At 41.8% G+C, this 20,859-nt stretch overlaps 1 protein-coding gene across 3 annotated transcripts; it reads right to left on the bottom strand.

The window, feature by feature from the left end:
- Positions 1-76: 76 nt before the first annotated feature.
- Positions 77-16,707, bottom strand: LOC139410762 (glycine dehydrogenase (decarboxylating), mitochondrial-like). 3 transcript variants are annotated; one of them, XR_011634536.1, is made up of 26 exons: positions 16,296-16,707; positions 16,041-16,119; positions 13,474-13,609; positions 12,758-12,922; positions 12,308-12,385; positions 12,064-12,211; positions 11,662-11,858; positions 11,359-11,455; positions 11,107-11,212; positions 10,776-10,915; positions 10,243-10,323; positions 10,021-10,118; positions 8,146-8,230; positions 7,952-7,993; positions 7,468-7,610; positions 6,972-7,047; positions 5,912-6,037; positions 5,538-5,687; positions 3,943-4,055; positions 3,577-3,718; positions 3,012-3,123; positions 2,280-2,375; positions 1,950-2,122; positions 1,480-1,560; positions 380-1,320; positions 77-271 (listed from the first exon to the last, which is right to left on the bottom strand). XR_011634536.1 is itself a non-coding variant. In XM_071156239.1 (25 exons), the coding sequence occupies exons 1-25, from the start codon at positions 16,575-16,577 to the stop codon at positions 1,180-1,182; spliced, it is 3,087 nt and encodes a 1,028-aa protein (XP_071012340.1). In that variant the 5' UTR covers positions 16,578-16,707; the 3' UTR covers positions 77-1,179. The 3 variants fall into 3 exon arrangements, 2 of the variants coding, with proteins under 2 accessions (XP_071012340.1, XP_071012341.1); XM_071156239.1 differs by having other exon boundaries at positions 77-1,320; XM_071156240.1 differs by lacking the exons at positions 16,041-16,119; positions 16,296-16,707 and adding an exon at positions 16,001-16,030 and having other exon boundaries at positions 77-1,320.
- Between the last annotated feature and the right edge of the window lie 4,152 nt (positions 16,708-20,859).

Here is a 20,859-nt window from a genome sequence, read left to right as displayed (position 1 = left end):
GCAAGTTAAAACACTTGAATGTGTGATATTGCCTAGACTAAATCCCCCCCCCCCCCCAGATATAACAAGACATAAATACAAGGGTACTTTTGCACCCATCAAGTGTTTATTTTTGCACTTGACTAAAAAATGGTGGCTGTACAATGGCACAAATCTGCACCTTTTATCCCAATGGGTTTGAGTCAATTGTCTAGGGAACAATCGCTCTCCCCTGATCCTTAAGTTGATTTGCTACCATTTCACTTACACACTAACCAGACCAAGGCATATGCTAGTCATTTGTGAGAACAATAGTGTGTGTGACTGGAACTGATGCTCAATTTTGCAAGCTCTTCAAATTCAGTCTCATACATGGTGTTGAATGAGTTGCAAAAATGACCTCAATCACAAGTCGATGTGCAATTTAATCAAGCATACAGGCTGTAGCTCTTACAAGTTCTGTGTCTAACAATCTTTACACTGCTATTCACCACAGCACTTGAGTCGTGCACCCATGATTGTTCCCAGTTGTACAGTAAGTCAATGTATTTGAGGCTAAGGAAAGATGATCACCCAATAGGATTAAAAGGAATGAACCTTCCTGGGGTTGTCATGCCATGTCCATAGACAGAACTGAACAGTCATTCTTTGAACTAATACTTAAAGCCCAATTAGTTCGATAAATTCATATTCTTCAGTGTCACCTTAGTCTCTGTTTTGGAAATATTTTAATGTCCAAATGTATTAGTGTCTCAGAACAAATCATGTGAGAACGTTATTGGTGTTTAACATTCACATCTAGACGGCAGTATTTCCTTATGTGGAAAAGAAATGACTGAAGTCTACTTCAAACTGAACAAAAGATTGACAATGTTCAATACAACTATTTTCCTTAAAGATCATTAAAACGAAAACTATCAAGACTAGTATAAGTGGTTAGGCAAACGTCAAAATACACATTTTAAACATTTTCATGCACAGAACACAGCAAATATTAACAAAACCCTACAACTTGATCTACGTGTCAGTCCGGCCCGCTACTTTAGAGCATAAAAACGCCATGAAGGGAGAGTCAAGGCAACTATTTGTACAACAGAAAAGAGTCGAGGCACATTGAAATACAGAAACTACAGTGGACGATACAACTCAATGGATTTTCAGAATTTGGAAGTGTGATGACTGGTATAGCAGAGGCGTTTGTCATGAGGAAGCTCTTTTCTCCTCGTATGGTGACTCATACACGTCCATGGGGGGGCAGGTGCAGACCAGGTGCTGGTCACCGTAGATATCGTCAATCCTGGAGATGGATGGCCAGAATTTGGTCTCGGGCCTCACAAATGGCTGGAAATGGGGAAAGTGAGTTTACCTTGTTAACAGTTTGTTATTAGAAAGAGATTTTGCTAACGCTGATGTAAACATGGTGACATTCACATGAATCATGAAAACAAACATTTTTAGTGGAGTTGGTAGTGTGTGATGTTTTCCAGAGGGAAGACTCACCAGGGGGAAAGCAGCATACTCCCTGGAGTAGGGCCTGTCCCAGGTAGAGGAGGTGATGCATGCCAGGGAGTGAGGTGCCATCTGTGGACACAGACCCCAATCAACACCTATTTTGGCTGGTCTGGTGACGTAAAGCAACTCATGCTACATTTTAGGTGCCACCACTAAAAGCACAGATTTATGCTCAATAACACTATAATAAAAGGTCCATATCACAGTGGTATTTCTTAAACCGTCTAGTGAAAATCTTGCTTTTTAAGTTCATACTCAATTCCAACCCCAAATAATGTTGACTCGTCCTATTCTCGTATGTGCCCAAACCATACATAAATAAAAAATAATTACACTTCAGAAACCCCATCTCAAAACAGACAGTTTCAAAAATGCTTGCCATTTCCTCAGAGGATGTCAACAACACAAAACAGTTAAGTTGAAACTAACACCGATTTTACTTAGTAAAATTGACGTACCTTCAATGGGTTAATGCGGGCATCCATCCTGCCTTCCTCGATATCTGCTATTTCCTGTCTGATTCCCATCAGCGAGTCACAGAAGCGGTCCATCTCTGCCTTGTCTTCCGACTCAGTGGGCTCGATCATCAGGGTTCCTGCCACGGGCCACGACATGGTGGGGGCATGGAAACCTGACCAAGGTCAGACACACAGGGGGATGAGGCTCACAGGTAAATTCAATAAAACTATTCCTATTTTTTTTTTTTTACTTAGAGTAAGAGACAAGTGGACCATGTTGACTTTTCAGCAGTGCCCAACTATCCGTTAATGCAGTGTGTTCCAGCTCACCGTAATCCTGCAGCCTTTTCGCCACATCCACCGCTTCAATGTTTGCAGATTTCTTGAATGGCCTCACATCCAAAATAAATTCATGAGCACAAAAGCCTGTGGACCAAAACAATCGGTGTTAGAGCAACATTTTGCTAGTGTTGGCTAATTACTGAAGGACTTTATAAAGTGATGTAATCAAAAGCTAAATGTTTACTTTTATTTGGGAGTGTGACCATCCATTACAAATGGAATATGGTTCCAAGTGACAGATGCAAAGGTATTAAAGTTTAGGAACAAAATCTAAGAAGATCATCTGGCAATAATTGTATGATCTTCTGTGTAGAAAAAATCATTGCTTTCAGTGATGGTGTTCTTTTTCCCTCCAGTCAGATTTGGTGACTGGTCCTGTCCACTCTGTTTTAAGTCCTGTGCAGCTTGTGCGCATCGTAGAGGGAAAAAGACACGTACGTGTTCCTGCGAGTCTTAGCTTTCAGGAATGGGGTCATAATAGCTTATAGCTCCAACTGTTCAAAAATGTGAGCCACATTTGTAGGAAGTAAAACAGACCGCTCTGTTTGTCCTGACCGCTTGTAGCGGATAGCAAAAGATTACTCATGTACCCGTGGTTCTATGAACGAAATGGCACATTAGTTTCTCGCGACCCCATTTTCAAATCAAGAAATCCGACAAGGTCATGACCCCTAGTTTGGAAAACGCTGCCATATGGGGTGAATAGGAACTACCACTCACCTTTCCTGCCTTTGAAGAGGATTTTGTAGTGGCTCTCCAGTCTCTTGGCCATATAGTTGGCATTCAGGATAGCCACCTCTGTGGCGTGAACCAGCCCCTTGGCTCCCATCATCTACACAGTAGGATACAAGGTCATGGTCTATATCAACATGTACTCAACTGTTGTCGCTGCTTTAGTTGCATGTTTTCTCTCTGCATTTGCCTAGAAAGACAATTTGAGTATCCTGAATAACACTATTCTAACAAATCTATCATTATTGAAATTCCATGGCACTGAACCATAAGATTGATGTTGGCATGTAATGTCATGACTTGTGTACAGGAGGCAGCTCTGCAGTGGTCACAAGCTGGCATAGCCACAAAGTCAATCTGACCACACTGCTAATCCTGATGCCTAACCTTAAATTAAAGACCAAAAACCACATGTTGGTTTCCATTACATTTTCACAATATAGCCAATATTGACTTTGCATCTGGCCAATCTAGCAGATATCACTCAGTTCTTCCTCCAAGCCAATATTCATGACAAACGTCAACCTGCTCTTAGGATAGATGTAGTACTGACCTTGATGTAAGCCCAGGAGATGGGCAGGATTGCACTGGAGCCCCAGGGGGCAGCACTGATGGTGCCCAGGGAGCTGGACATGTTGCCTGCTGACATTAAGACCACTGGGTGGCTAGGCAGGAACGGGGCGAGGTGCTCCTTCCTGTTTAACATACACAACTTGATTTAAAGTCAAAAGTAATTACTTATCCACTTTTTAAATTGTTTTTTTTGCACTAATACTTAGTGAGAGTAGTGTTTCCTGACCAGGAAAAAAACTCCACATTTATAATGGATTTGGCCAGACATAGATCTGCTTTGGGCAGGTTGAGATCTGCTTTGGGCAGGTTGAGTTTGTGCTTAGCCCATCAATGTGCATTCACTTACACTCCAATAGGTCCCATCCCTGGTCCTCCGCCTCCGTGGGGGATACAGAAGGTCTTGTGGAGGTTCAAGTGAGAGACGTCAGATCCATAGTCACCAGGACGACACAGGCCAACCTGTAGAGTAGAGAGCAGACCAGGTAGGAGAGAGCGGTGATGACAATATGGTAGAAAGGCAATTCTCCAAAGTTACACTGATTTGCAGAAGAGGGCGCTATTGTACTCTGGGGGTAAAATGCATTAGGCCTGGGTTCAAAAATATTCCAATTGAATAGCTCAAATACACTACATGACCAAAAGTGGACACCTGCTCAGGGAACATCTCATTCCAAAATCATGGGCATTAATATGGAGTTGGTCCCACCTTTGCTGCTACAACATCCTCCACTCTTCTGGGAAGGCTTTCCACAAGATGCTAGCACATGCAGGGACTTGCTTCCATTCAGCCACAAGAGCATTCGAGGTTGGGCACTGATGTTGGGCGATTAAGGCTAGCTCGCAGTCGGTACTCCAATTCATCCCAAAGATGTTCGATGGGGTTGAGGTCAAGGCTCTGTGCAGGTCAGTCAAGTCCTTCCATACCGATTGACAAAGCATTTCTGTATGGACCTCAACGTATGGACTGTCATGCTGAAATGTCCTACCCCAAACTGTTGCCACAAAGTTGGAAGCACAGAATTCACTAGAATGTCATTGTATAATGTAGCGTTAAGATTTCCCTTCACTGGAACTAACCTCTTCAGCAGACTTCTGGCATTGCGCAAGGGGATCTTAGGCTTGTGTGGCTGCTCGGCCATGGAAACCCATTCCATGAAGCACCCGACGAACAGTTCTTCTGTTCACATTGCTTCCAGAGGCAGTTAGTAACTAAGTACCGAATGTTGTAACCAGGGACAGACATTTTTTTACACTCTACGCGCACTCTGTGGTCCCGTTCTGTGAGCTTGTGGGGCATACCACTTTGCGGCTGAGCCGTTGTTGCTCCTATACACATTTCCACTTCACAATAACAGCACTTACAGTTGACCGGGGCAGCTCTAGCAGGGCAGAAATTTGACAAACTGACTTGTTGGAAAGGAGGCATTCTATGACAGCGCCACGTTGAAAGTCACTAAGCTCTTCAGTATAGGCCATTCTACTGCCAATGTTTGTTTATGGAGATTACATGGATGTGTGCTCAATTATATACACCGGTCAGCAACAGATGTGACTGAAATAGCCAAATCCACTAATTTGAAGGGATGTCCACATACTTTTGGCCATGTAGTGTATTTATGCTTTAGAATGGCACTTCCTGTTTTGGCGGGAAATACTGGCTTACCCGGAGAGAAAAGTGATTTATTCTCAGGACGGAACATTTGTAAAATACTGAAAATATTCAACCATACGCTGTAGAATAGTGCAATCCCTGAGACACTTGTAAAAAATATATACATACTTTCATAAGGTTCTTACAAATACACTGCTGTAATATGACTCAATATTAAAATAATGGGTCTATGATTCAATTAACATCTGGATAAGTAACCCAATTATTATTTTTTTTACCAAAAAAGATCTTTCAACAGTTTTAGTACACAGCTTATACTCTTCTCTCACCTGTGCGTTCATATTAGCACCATCCAGGTAGACCTGTCCTCCGTTCTGGTGGATGAGATTGCAGACATCATCAATGCTCTCCTCAAACACACCAAAAGTGGAGGGGTACGTGATCATCATGGCTGCCAGGTTAGCCTTGTGTTTGTCCACCTGAGAGGGGAATGATGTGTTAGTCTGTGACTCTGCAACATGACACTCCACTTTTATGGGGGGGGGGGGGGGGGGGTAATTGACTGCCAATTACACTACCAGTACATAGTGAGTGACCTGACTGTCGGGCCATGTTCCGCAATGATTTTTTTAGTGCGGCTGGTTAGATTGAAAGGCTACTCTAATAGAATCAGATTAGCAGAATCACTCCAACCAGCTCTTACCAGTGCCTTGAGATTTGCCATGTCAATGTTGCCATCCTTGTCCACCTCCACCACCTGCACCTTCATGCCAGCCATCTGGGCACTGGCTGGGTTGGTACCATGGGCTGACTTGGGAATCAGACAAACCTGAGCAAAAGGAAAATATCAGCAACAGTTGCACTCAGACCATCAAAGTAAAAGAGAGAATTAAGACTAAACAAATCAACCATTAGATATGCAATCACACAGTCTTAAGATTTCGAAGCACAAATCTACAATTGACAAACATTATTTAAAATAGGTCTTCAAATTATTTTATCCCTTTTATAAGGAGACTTATTTTGACATTTTGCAATATTGTCACACAAGGTCACCAAGGCCTGTGTGTTTGTTGGGTAACGTTTACATTTCCTACCCTAACAGGAAAAACAAACTGAGCTCAATCTATTTTGCCCATGACTTGCAGTTCACAAAAAACACCAAATATGGGATCTTGGAATCAAGTAACTTCCAGACAGTGTGGTATTTTCTGTCCCTTATTTGCACAACTGTGGACCTTGACTGATTCAAGAGCTCACGCCACTATCAAAGAAGTGCTTATAATAGTTAAAAAATAAAGGCCAAATTATAAAACTGGAAAGCTACTTGAACGAGCATCCTTATCTTCACCAGATGTACTCAAGTCACTTCAACCCAGCACATTGTGACACTTGGGGCCTTTCAAAGTTCCTGTAGAAGTATCCAAAACAACCCTCTTCTTCAGATAGAGCTTTTCCAATACAATGTCTGTTGACAAACAAGTGATTGTACTTAAAATGAGTCCCTTTATGGCTTTACATGTGATAAATGATTGTAGGTGAGTCTAAGTATCACGTATTACATACAGGTTGTTTACAGGGAAATGGGTGACGGCAGCAAACATTCAGACTGAAAATGAATGAAAGTCATTTGTAGTACGCAAACCCCAACATGTACTTTGATCTAATGTTATAACAATTAACCAAGGGTGGGTTATTTTGATTCTACAGGGCCTAGCATGTGTGCTAGCAAAGATGTTTAGTTTCATCAGAACCATACTTACTGTTCTATGGGCCTCTCCTTTAGAGTTCAGGTAGGCTTTGATGGCCGCGAGGCCAGCGTATTCTCCCTGAGCACCACTGAAAGACGAGGTTATACAGTCTTAATGTACCAGACATGCTCAGACACATGCTCCCAGTGAAGTCTCAGAATAATCAAAACGTGCCGAGTTCAAAGGTTAGTCTATATGAGCGTCATAGTAACTGTAAAGGAAAAGCATGGAATAAGAGTTGAACAACCAGGCCGCTATCTTTCCAGGCCAATGTAGCACGATGTGCTTTTCATCAGCCCCATTTATACTGATAAGTGGGGGACTTGGAACCATAGTTATCAGCCACAAACTGAGTTATATGATCAAATAAAATTTATCAATTGGACAACGTGGTATGTGTAACAGAGGGCGACAGGGAAATCACGCTCGGATGAGGAGTCTGGGAAACTGAAATCCCAGTTGGTCATGAATACCCCAGACTGAATATTGCTGTCAGTGAGGGGCTTACCTGTTGGGTTGGAAGGAGATCTTGTCATAGCCAGTCACCTCACAGAGATCCTTCTCCAGCTGCCTGAAGAGCTGCTGATAACCCTCAGCCTGGTCCAGTGGACAGAAGGGGTGAAGGTTGGCAAACTCCTTCCAGGTGATGGGCTAAAAACAGTGGAAAAGAGAGAACAAAGGGAGAAATATGGGAAATGACAGTCAGCGATGTCCTTATGACTTGTACAATGTTTTGTCATAAGGTAAGCTAGTGTTTTTCACAACACCACCACCATAAGGAGGAGGAAGAAAATATTAATTAAATCAGGGTTGGGGTCAATTCAGGAACTGATTTGAATTTAAAAATGGAAACTTAGAATAAATAGCTTTTACTTTTACGTTTATTGGGAAACCATTGCAAGCTAAAGCCCTTTAATTATTGGTGCAATCTCAGTACTTCCTGAATTGACTGCCTTCTAATCGAATTGACCCCAACCCTGATATTAACTCACCATGAGCTCTGAAGAACTGTTCAGTTTCATTGTGCAGGAACCCTGACATGGAAAACAAAATGGATATTACAAATGGCGTTGGCCGAGAAATCTTTTCAGTAGTTCGTAAGTTTTTAGTATTCAGACCATGTAAAAAATGCTAAAGTTAAAAAAAACTAAGTAAAACATTTCTTCTTTGCTTTCCCATAACTCACCAGTGGGATCATGCTGTGAACCAGAGAGATGTCCTTGTTCTCCAAGCGTTTCATGTAGCGCACAATGTTGGTCTCCGAATGGTAACTGCATGGGGTGAAGAATAGGAGTGAATCAAGATTATAAAGATAAGTTTTAGGCCTAATGTGTTATTTTACTTTAAAACCTTAGTGCTTAAACCCTGTATTATCCCTTATACAGTACCAGTCAAAAGTTGACACCTACTCAATCCAGGGTTTCTGTATTTTTACTGTTTTCTACATTGTAGAATAATAGTGAAGACATCAAAACTATGAAATAACACATATGGAATCATGTAGTAACCAAAAAAAAGTGTGATGAAATTAAATGAAAATATTTTATATTAGCATTCTCTCAACCAGCTTCATGAGGTAGTCACCTGGAATGCATTTCAATTAACAGGTGTGCCTTGTTAATTTGTGGAATTTCTTTCCTTCTTAATTCGTTTGAGCCAATCAGTTGTGTTGTGACAAGGTAAGGGTGGTATACAGAAGATAGCCCTATTTGGTAAAAGACCAAGTCCATATTATGGCAAGAACAGCTCAAATAAGCAAAGAGAAATGACAGTAAATCCTTACTTTAAGACAGTCAGTCAATCTGGAAAATATCAAGAACTTTGAAAGTTTCTTCAAGTGCAGTCGCAAAAACCATCAAGTGCTATGATGAAGCTGGCTCTCATAAGGACCGCCACAGGAAAGGAAGACCCAGAGTTACCTCTGCTGCAGAGGATAAGTTCATTAGAGTTACCGGCCTCAGAAATTGCAGCCTATTTGGGCTTCAGAGTTCAAGTAACAGACACATTTCAACATCAACTGCTCAGAAGAAACTGTGTGAAATCAGGCCTTCATGGCCAAACTGCTGCAAAGAAACCACTACTAAAGGACACCAATAATTGCTTGGGCCAAGAAACATGAGCAATGAACATCAGACTGGTGGAAATGTGTCCAAATTGCGATTTTTGGTTTCAATCGCCGTGTCTTTGTGAGACGCAGAGTAAGAGAACGGATGATCTCTGCATGTGTGGTTCCCACCGTGAAGTATGGAGGAGGTGTGATGGTGCTTTGCTGGTGACCCAGTCTGATTTATTTAGAATTCAAGGCACACATAACCAGCATGGCTCCCACAGCATTCTGCAGCGATACGCCATCCCATCTGGTTTGCGCTTAGTGGGACTATCATTTGTTTTTCAACAGGACAATGATCCAACACAACTCCAGGCTGTATAAGGGCAACTTTTTGACCAAGGAGGATAGTGAGTGCTGCATCAGATGACCTGGCCTCCACAATCACCCGACCTCAACCCAATTGAGATGGTTTGGGATGAGTTGGACCGCAGACTGAAGGAAAAGTAGCCAATAAGTACTCAGCATGTAGGAACTGTTGGAAAAGCATTCCAGGTGAAGCTGGTTGAGAGAATGTCAAGAGTGCAAAGCAAAGGGTGGCTACTTTGAATAATCTAAAATATATTTTTGTTTAACACTTTTTTGTTTACTACATGAACCCATGTGTGTTATTTCATAGTTTTGAGCTCTTCACTATTTTTCTACAATGTAGGAAATAGTAAAATAAAGAAAAACCCTTGAATGAGTAGGTGTGTCCAAACTTTCTACTGGTACTGTATGTGTAACAACCTTATGCTATCAGTGCAAGGAATTATTCTACCAAGCATCAATTGGAGTTTGGGACAACAAAGACAATAATCACGGAACGTCACCTAATGTCTCTCACCAGTCTGGTGTCATTATACTGATAATACTATCATCACGGAGAACACAAGTCATCAACAGTTATGGCATAACAAGCTCATCCTTATTACGGCAAATATTGTAATATTTAGCAGCTACAAACAGACCAACCTGTTGAAGACTGTGTGAACGAGGTACTTGCTGGTCCTCTTGAAAGGACTACCCATAATGCCTTTCACCCTTTCACCCATCTTCTCAGCAATCAGCTCCTGTAAATTGAGATTTAAATTAAATTTGATATTTGTCCTATGCCTTCAAGACGGACCTTTGCACGCTCTTAAGAAAGCAATGCTGAATATATGCATTATCTTATTCCATTGAAAGCAAACATACCGCTGAGGATTCACATCCAAAGACCCAGAGCAGATCGTCCAAGTCTCTCTCCGTCACGGTCTCATCCAGAGACACACCTAACTAGGTAAACAAATAAATAATTTCAACCAAAAGTCAACTTGTCCGAGAGATTTACATGGTTAACAAAACATCACGCCAGGGTAAGCCTAAATGAAACACCGCCCTTATTTTAAGTGCTTCTAAAATCCCCTATGCGAAAAATGAATGTTTCAAAAACAATTGGAACCATTTCCCTGTTTGACTGCTAGGTTATGACACCGCCACTGTGGAGCTCTATGGAGGGGGTCTTAATATGAGTGCATCTATGCTTCTGTGTGCTTTAATGACAATGTATTCTAACACAGAACCCAAACCGGCTGCGCGCGCCCATCGTGCATACATTTATTTTGTCCCCCATCACCAAACGCGATCACGACACGCTGGTTAAAATATCAAAACAAACTCTGACGACATGGGAACACTGGGTGGATGTGTATGTAACTTGTTCCCAAACTGTATCTGTTACTACTCACCACTCCCTCACTGTAGACACGCAGATTGATCTCCCTTTGGACAGCCCTCTCCAGGATGTCCTTGGCTGCCACACTGCAGCCAACCTTCAGCGTGTCGAAGAACATCTCACTGTGCAGCCTGTGTCCGGCCCGCTTTAGACCTGATACAAAAGGAGGGAGAGAGTCATTTCTAAAAACTCAAAGAATACATTTGTAAATCATCTGAAAATAAGCTATGTTACCATTGTCTTTCTCAATGCACCCTTATAGTTGAAATTAGCTAACTATTGATTGATCGTAAAAGTTGTGACATAAAAATGGATCAGTGCAGTCAGGGTGTCAGCGGACATACCTTCAGCCAGTATCAGTGCAGCATTGTGTGTCCTCTCAGCAATGTGCTTTAAGCCTTGGGGTCCATGATACACCCCAAACATGGCTGCCATGTTGGCCAGCAGAGCCTGAAAGACAGATACATTTGAAGGTGAGAAACTTTCTTTTCAAAAAATAAATATTAATAATTCATAAATGAAGACAACTACTGGGGGGGGGGGGGGGGGGTTTGACAGCACAGCGTGTCGGTATTGGGGGTGGGGGTGTACAGTACCTGTGCAGTACAGATGTTACTGGTGGCCTTGTCTCTACGTATGTGCTGCTCTCTGGTCTGCAGAGCCAGACGGTACACCTCCTTACCAGCTGCATCCCTGCAGACAAACAAGGGACATTTCAAACCAATGTGCATCGAGATAGTCTTTATGTATATGTGCATTCTGTATATTTCAGTCTTTTCCACTGTGAGCAAGAATTCTATGAAGTCAATCAACATGTTTATAAAGCCCAACATTGAACAATCTCAAGAGATCTGACTTCCATTCTGAACAGGGCCCATGTGAATCTTAAGGGCTCTCACCTGGTCACTCCCACCATCCTGCCAGGCATCATCCTGACCAGGTTTTCTTTGACAGAGAAGAAGGCAGCGTGGGGACCACCGTAGCAGAGTGGTACTCCGAACCTCTGGGAGCTGCCCAGGGCAATGTCCACCCCAAACTCTCCAGGGGGGCGCAGCACACACAGGGCCAGCAGGTCAGTGGCACAGCAAGCCAGAGCCTGCAGGGATGAGAGATGGGGAGTCTTCAAACAAGTCACTTCGGCACCAAACTGGAATCACCACATAATGAGGGGTCCTTTCCTACCAAATGAGGAGCAACAATTCCAAAATAATACTACCAAACCCAAACCCACATTTACTTTAAGATAGCATCCTAGGTTAATAAACCATTACTACCAATGTCAGACGTGGCAGCTCTCTTACCCCTCCCTTGTGAGCGCGGTCCACCAGCGCAGTGAAATCCTCCACTCTGCCGTCGGTGTCTGGGTACTGGAACAGCACACCGCTCACATCCTTCCCACTGAAGTCCATCTCATGAGGCAGCTTCAGCACAGTCTTGACCCCGATGTAGCTGTTGGTCAACAATCAGAGCACCCATAATGAGGATGCTGCTTTTAGTACACAGTTCTAACCTTGGTCTGAGTGAAGCTTTGAAGGATGTCCGTACTTGGCTCTGGTCTGCACCACAGCAATCGTCTGAGGGTGGCATCGTGAGTCGATGTAGAACGTCCTTCTCTTGTTCTGTCTGTAGGGAACATAACAAACAATTAACGATGTAATATGTCACTTTTTAGGCAGCCTGACCACATAGAAATTCAGTTATAGATCTGTCATTCTCATTTAAAGCAAGTCTAAGAAGCACAATGATACAATGATTCTCTACACTATACTTGCTTGTTTCGTCACAAATTCTGCACATTTTAGGAACCAGGAAATGGAGAAGTGATTTCTGCATAGTGCACCTTTAACATGTGTAGGGCCAGGAGTTTTTCATGAAAAAGTAACCTCACCAGGAGAAACTCTGGGCCTTATTTATAGACCCTATACATGAACGATACTAAATTAACTACCCTTTAATGGTCAGCCACTATTTCTCTTATGTTTATTCTCCACTCACCTATGACAGAGCTGCATGGCCTCAGCGGCGGCTGTCGCCTCATCCAGCAGAGAGGCGTTGGCCACAGCCATGCCCGTGATGTCACAGATCATGGTCTGATAGTTGAGCAGACTCTCCAGGCGACCCTGAGCCACCTCAGGCTGATAGGGGGTGTACTGTGTCACCCTGAGGTAAACAGGAGACACAGAGAAATGATTACACATTACATGTACTTTGCTACGACTGTGATATGTGGTTGTCTCACTTAGCTATCTTAAGATGAATGCACTAATCACTCTGGGTAAATTACTAAAATATTTTTTTAAATGTAAGAATGTATTACAATACACAGAAAAAACAAAACTATTTTTCAAGGAATCGAGATACTAGGGTTAAGTGGGTGGAAGTTAATGAAAATAAAGAAAAAGTCAGTGCTGTCTTGTTTTAAGTCGGACAAAAAACAGATCCCAAGATCCCACATGTGAGGATGTAATTTAATGCAGTGCAAACCTAAACTGGAAACTTGAGCCTCAAGTCAAAAGATGTATTTGATTAGGGGCACATTTTTCTGCAATGTAGCAATTAGTGATTTAATGACAAGCAGAAGCCCATACATATATGCACCTTGAGTGCACAATCAAACAGTATCTTGCCCTACTGATGGAGACAACTTGGCTAGATGCAGAACACATCACAACTCTTTTGTTTTTGTGGGTTTGTACCAAAGTGACCGTTACCATCCTGAATTCTCCAGAAGGTTTCTCTGTATAACTGGAGGCACTGAGCAGTTGTAGTAGCCCATTCCGATATAAGACCTCCACACCTTGTTCTTTGATGCAATCTTTTGGAGATGCTCCAAGACTTGATTCTCGCCTGCAGAAATAGAAATCACAATTGGCATCACATATATTTGAGGAAAAGGTGCATTAAACAATTATACCCATACATTTTCTGAACAAACCACTCAAACAAATGGGCAGTAACATCATATAGCATCAGATTTACTGTCAAAATGGAGTGGAAAGGAAATGACACTAAACAGCTTTGTGTACTCCACGTCACTGTGCCGTGTTCTGTGTGAACTGTATCCAACATTTCTGTGAGTGTAGAATGCACTTCCATTTGTGCATCATATTTCTATCTATTGTAGGCAACAATTATGTGCAACATATGGGCCCTTTCCCAAAGGTTAGTAGTCTAGCCTAATTCTCCAGTGCTGTGGGGGAGATCAACCAATATACACCTAGACACTGGAATTCCTCAGGCATGCTGTTGCTGCTTAGCAACGCCCTCAGCAAGGAATGGACAATACTACCCCTCTGAATCGAGTGCCCAAAGTACTCTCATATTCAGGATGAGCATTTCTATGGTTATTTCTAATGGTGTATACCACCATACGATCAGAAAAAGGTGAACATTTGCAGTTTGAGTTTAGGTGGCAAAGAATTTAACTGTAAATCCATAAAAAAAATTCCTGCTTTATGACTCAGCAGCACAAGAGAAGGGTGTTTGTAAATCTAACATTTGACAACTAATAACAAAATAAGTGAAAGCATTATCAGTAGTGGAGGCCAGTGGTTTAGTGTGTGTGTGTGGGGGGGGGCTACTGTGGAGCTGCACATTTCATTAGAGAGGACAGTTTTCCCATGGTCCCAAAGTTCCTCAAAGCATCAGAAAAGCCTGATTCAGAACCATCCAGCACATCTATTGTTGTGAAGAGAATCCCTTGCTGGCTTTGCAAACAAAGCCCCCCCCCCCCAAAAAAAAGCTGAACAGGCAAAAAGCAGTATAGCCTCCAGTTTGTTCCTTCAGCATGGTTAGCTACATAATGGAAGACAGAAAGGAGTGACCCGAGGGTGGTCTTAGAACCCCCCCCCCCTCAACCTTCTTATTACTTATTAAGCATTGTGAATATTAAGTCAATCATTTTGCATAACAATAATGTTGGAAACTCCCCAAATAGCAGATAAGTGTTATTTTAGATCATCTGATCAGTAAGTAGTACAGTAGTATTTAAGTACACTAGTCCAAGCCTTCATTACCTATTCCTCTCACCATGTTGAGCACTGCTGGAATATCAGGATAGTGAAAACAATGACTAATGTAGCTGATGCAAAACAGAAAATTATGCAGCAATAATACTAGGCATTTTGACAGCTGAGAGTTTCTATACATGACACTGACACTCCAAAACAAGTAGTTTGTATTACATTGATTACTGTTAAGAGTGCATCATCAATGTGGCCTGGTGAGAATATTGGCAAAATAAGAATACTCTTTGATGTGCCTTCGATGAAAATTGTCATCAGCAATACTTTTGTCTGTTTTCAAATTACTTTGCTTAATTAAATATTGTATATTATGGCCATATTGTCAGTTGCTTAAGAACAATGATTTTAATAAATGCAACCCATTACATAGAACAAGGTAAATTAGTAATACAATGTACTGTACTTGTCCAGAATAGTATTTTATAGACTTGTACATCTCAAGTGATAACAGTATGAGACTTCAGTCTCTGGAGGAATAATGCAGGGGTTTGCCAGGGATATATGCCTAGTGAGTGTTTTATAGACAATAAACTATTATTGATAGTAAGACATTTAAAAGGTCTCCTAGTTCTCTTAATCGATTGAAAATCCGTCTGGCTCTTATTAAATGCAACAAAAAAAATGTATTAAAGTAAGAATACCAAAACCCATCAAATTAACCATATTAGGAATTCCATGAAGCTCGTTTGCACATGTCATTCGTCTGTGATGTAATGTTAACGCTATAACCAGATTGAACTGGACTTGGGACAGGAGCTCAAGGCTGAACTTTACACTCCAATTGCCATCCTATTAGCATCGGCTTCCCAACAGGAGATTGGTGCTGCTCGTTGAGTTCCGCAAAAACAACTCCAAATATGTTCAAAGGAAGACTTAACGGTGAAGAGGGCTTCACAATAGGAGTGCAACCTACATTTCAGCCAGTCGCTTGCTTGGCTTGATTTACAATGTTAAAAGAAAACTCAGACCAGCAAAATAGGCAGACAAAACATAAATGCAAATAAATAAAACAAATCAAGATTACATTTGACGGGGAAATCAACAGCAATAATGAAACGCAATGGAAAAACAAAATCATACCAGAGGCGGAATTTTATAACACGATGAGGCAATATTGCCTCACCGTGTTATAAAATCCCGCTTCTATATAGAGAACACACACACATCAACAATAACACGTGCTGTTAAAGATGATGAAAGAAGATTAACTTACAGAGAGGATCATCCATTTTCATACTTCTTTGAATACTTACAGAGAGGATCATCCATTTTCATACTTCTTTGAATACGGATGGATTCTGGAACTGTATCTTCTATCAACTGGGCGATTGACTGTAAAACAATGTATAGATCACAAAAAAAACGCCCTAAAACTATATACATTGTTGAAAGTTCAGCTGTTTATGACAAGAAACATGCAAGAGCGCCTGCAAGGCATTAGATCCGACACATTAGCCTACTTTCTGTCTTATCAATTCTCTATTTATCAAAATGTTTGTAAATCTTACCTCAAGTCCAAGAACATCCAGCATCTCCCTTTTCTCCCGTTCGCCTGGACCAATATGTCTCTCTGCAAAATCATCGTGTCTCGGCAGTATTCTGTCTATCTGTCTGGAAGCATAGACTGCAGACATCCGAAGACCGCGGACAGTTACAAAAGCATTGCGGTTTTGGATTCTAGTCTGTAGTTTCCCAAAGAATCGGCTTTGACCAGATATATGTCTGCAAGGTGCATGTGAATTCACCGATTTGGCGAATAGGATCCCCCAAGACTTTGCACAGCTTTGCATTTTTAACTCACTAAAACAAAAAGCTATTCAAAGAAATCCTTCACACTGCCGACCTCAACTGAATCCCTCAGACATGTGATTTCTCCCAAAGTCTCTGCCATCTACTTCAAACTGCTTAGTTTTTACGCCTGCCCCTTAAAAAAGAACTAACCAATCGATAAGAGAAAGGTCGCTGACGCGCTGACGAGCCCCAGTCAAACAGCTGCAGTGAACTTTCTCACGTGCCCGCCCACTGTAAATAAAACGAATCCGCTGCTTTGTATCGGGCGACCATCATCTCCCGCCAGTTAGCTGTCAGTTGGAGCGAAGATGCTGTGTTTTGTATTAATTAAAATGTATTACATGTTTACGACCATAGCAAGAGCGCTCGAAACGACATGCCAATGCAGTATGCTTGTGCATGTGTAGGGGAATCGTCTAAGTCGTAAGTAAATCGTAAGTAAACCGTGCAATCCCATGAGGTACAAAATTTGTTTAAAATCTTTATCTCAATTATTTTATTTTCATTATTTTGTCTTGTGCCCTCCTTGGGTAATATTCACAGGGCCACCAGGAGGCATGTTTTATTATGCTGGTTGATGTAGGGTACCTTAATTATCCAGTTATTTTTAATATTTGTTGAAAGCAATATAATGATGGAACTATCTTGCCTGATGGATAGTGCCTGCCGTGCCATGACATAAATTGTGAAGGGGTAAGAAAGGTAACATAGAATGTTGTTTTAGAATGGAGGTCACATTGAAGCCAAGCCTCTTACTACCTTTTTGGCAATCTGGACCATATTCAGTATTGTTGACATCTTTGCAATAATGTTTCTGAATTAAACAATTATAAAATACTTTGAGCAAAGATTAACTGAGAATGGAGGCTGTTTGCAACATATTATACAATTATTATATTAAATTACTAGAGGGGTTATATCATCAACCCTCAAAGTTCCCGAATGGGGTGAAAATCTCAGGGAGAAATCCAAAACCAGTCTAATTGGAATCAATGGCATTAGAGCCATAGAGGATGCATTTCCTGCTTGTACATATGCAGGGAAATAAAAGCATGGCATGTGATGTATCAGAAATTATGTAAGGGAATTATAGTCAGCCTAAAATATTATCATATAATTATGCATACAGTTTATACCAATTTTCAATATAAATAGCCTAGAAATATACAGTACCATTAAAACGTTTGGGGTCACTTAGAAATGTCCTTGTTTTTGAAAGAAAAGCTTTTTTTCTGTCCATTAAAATAACATCAAATTGATCAGAAATACAGTGTAGACATTGTTAATGTTGTGAATGACTATTGTAGCTGGAAACGGCTGATTTTTTTATGGAATGTCTACATAGGCGTACAGAGGCCCGTTATCAGCAACCATCACTCCTGTATTCCAATGGCACGTTGTGTTAGCTAATCCAAGTTTATAATTTTAAAAGGCTAATTGATCATTAGAAAACCCTTTTGCAATTATGTTAGCACAGCTGAAAACTGTTGGTCTGATTTAAAGAAGCAATAAAACAGGGCTTCTCTAGACTAATTGAGTATCTGGAGCATCAGCATTTGTGGATTCGATTACAGGTTCAAAATGGCCAAAAACAAATAACTTTCTCCTGAAACTTGTCAGTCTATTCTTGTTCTGAGAAATTAAGGCTATTCCATGCAAGAAATTGCCAAGAAAACTGAAGATCTCGAACAAAGGTGTGTACTACTCCCTTCACAGAACAGCGCAAACTGTCTTTAACCAGAATAGAAAGAGGAGTGGGAGGCCCCGGTGCACAACTGAGCAAGAGGTACAAGTACATTAGAATGTCAAGCTAGAGAAACAGATTCCTCTCAAGTCCTCAACTAGCAGCTTCATTAAATAGTACCCGCAAAACATGAGTCTCAATGTCAACAGTGAAGAGGCGACTCCGGGATGCTGGCCTGATACAGCCTGGATTTTAACCAAGGACTGTAGTGACACGTCTTGCACTGAGATGCAGTGCCTTAGACCGCTCTGCCACTCAGGTGCCCTTGGCTCAAGTATACTGCTTGCTTATCAGTAAACAATGATAATTATTTTCATGCCAGACACAGGTAGAATGTCCATCAAGAGACAGTCAACCCAAGAAACCATATATATGGTCCCTCAAAAGTATTCACCCCCTTTGGCATTTTTCCTATTTTGTTGCCTTACAACCTGGAATTAAAATTGATTTTGGGGGGGTTTCTGTCATTTGATTTACACAACATGCCTACCACTTTGAAGATGCAAAATATGTTTTGTTGTTTTGAACAAACACGAAATAAGACAAAAAAACAGAATAGTTATGCACGCTCAAGTTTCCCCCCCCCCCCCCCCCAAGTCAATACTTTGTAGAGCCACCTTTTGTAGCAATTACAGCTGCAAGTCTCTTGAGGTATGTCTCTATAAGCTTGGCACATCTAGCCACTGGGATTTTTGCCCATTCTTCAAGGCAAAACTGCTCCAGCTCCTTCAAGTTGAATGGGTTCCGCTGGTGTACAGCCATCTTTAAGTCATACCACAGATTCTCAATTGGATTGAGGTCTGGGTTTTGACTAGGCCATTCCAAGACATTTAAATGTTTCCCCTTAAACCACTCGAGTGTTGCTTTAGCAGTATGCTTAGGGTCATTGTCCTGCTGGAAGGTGAACCTCCGTCCCAGTCTCAAATCTCTGGAAGACTGAAACAGGTTTCCCTCAAGAATTTCCCTGTATTTAGCGACGTCCATCATTCCTTCAATTCTGACCAGTTTCCCAGTCCCTGCCGATGAAAAACATGATGTTCTGGGGGTGATGAGAGGTGTTGGGTTTGCGCCAGACAGCGTTTTCCTTGATGGCCAAAAAGCTAAATTTTTGTCTCATCTGACCAGAGTACCTTCTTCCATATGTTTTGGTAGTCTCCCACATGACTCTTGGCGAACACCAAACGTGTTTGCTAATTTTTTTCTTGAAGCAATGGCTTTTTTTCTGGCCTCTCTTCCGTAAAGCCCAGCTCTGTGGAGCGTACGGATTAAAGTGGTCCTATGGACAGATACTCCCATCTCCACTGTGGAGCTTTGCAGCTCCTTCAATGTTATCTTTGGTCTCTTTGTTGCCTCTGATTAATGTCCTCTTTGTCTGGTCTGTGAGTTTTGGTGGGTGGCTCTCTCGTGGCAGGTTTGGTTTGTGGTGCCATATTCTTAAACATTTTTAATAATGGATTTAATGGTACTCTGTGGGATGTTCAAAGTTTCAGATATTTTTTTATAACCCAACCCTGATCTGTAATTCTCCACAACTTTGTCCCTGACCTGTTTGAGAGCTCCTTGGTCTACATGGTGCAGCTTGCTTGATGGTGCCCCTTGCTTAGTGATGTTGCAGACTCTGGGGCCGTTCAGAACAGGTGTATATACAGTGGGGAGAACAAGTATTTGATACACTGCCGATTTTGCAGGTTTTCCGACTTACACAGCATGTAATTTTTATCATAGGTACACTTCAACTGTGAGAAACTGAATCTAAAACAAAAATCCAGAAAATCACATTGTATGATCTTTAAGTAATTAATTTGCATTTTATTGCATGACATAACTATTTGATCACCTACCAACCAGTAAGAATTCCAGCTCTCGCAGACCTGTTAGTTTTTCTTTAAGAAGCCCTCCTGTTCTCCACTCATTACCTGTATTAACTGCACCTGTTTGAACTCGTTACCTGTATAAAAGACACCTGTCCACACACTCAATCAAACAGACTCCAACCTCTCCACAATGGCCAAGACCAGAGAGCTGTGTAAGGACATCAGGGATAAAATTGTAGACCTGCACAAAGCTGGGATGGGCTACAGGACAATAGGCAAGCAGCGTGGTGAGAAGGCAACAACTGTTGGCGCAATTATTAGAAAATGGAAGAAGTTCAAGATGACGGTCAATCTCCCTCGGTCTGGGGCTCCATGCAAGATCTCACCTCGTGGGGCATCAATGATCACGAGGAAGGTGGGGGATCAGCCCAGAACTACACGGCAGGACCTGGTCAATGACCTGAAGAGAGCTGGGACCACAGTCTCAAAGAAAACCATTAGTAACACACTACGCTGTCATGGATTAAAATCCTGCAGCGCACGCAAGGTCCCCCTGCTCAAGCCAGCGCATGTCCAGGCCCGTCTGAAGTTTGCCAATGACCATCTGGATGATCCAAAGGAGGAATGGGAGAAGGTCATGTGGTCTGATGAGACAAAAATAGAGCTTTTTGGTCAAAACTCCACTTGCCGTGTTTGGAGGAAGAGCAAGGATGGGAAGCACAG

Source organism: Oncorhynchus clarkii, chromosome 6 (genome assembly GCF_045791955.1).
Source record: "Oncorhynchus clarkii lewisi isolate Uvic-CL-2024 chromosome 6, UVic_Ocla_1.0, whole genome shotgun sequence".
Taxonomy (NCBI): Eukaryota; Metazoa; Chordata; class Actinopteri; order Salmoniformes; family Salmonidae; genus Oncorhynchus; species Oncorhynchus clarkii.
This window is presented reverse-complemented; position numbering and strand designations above follow the sequence as displayed.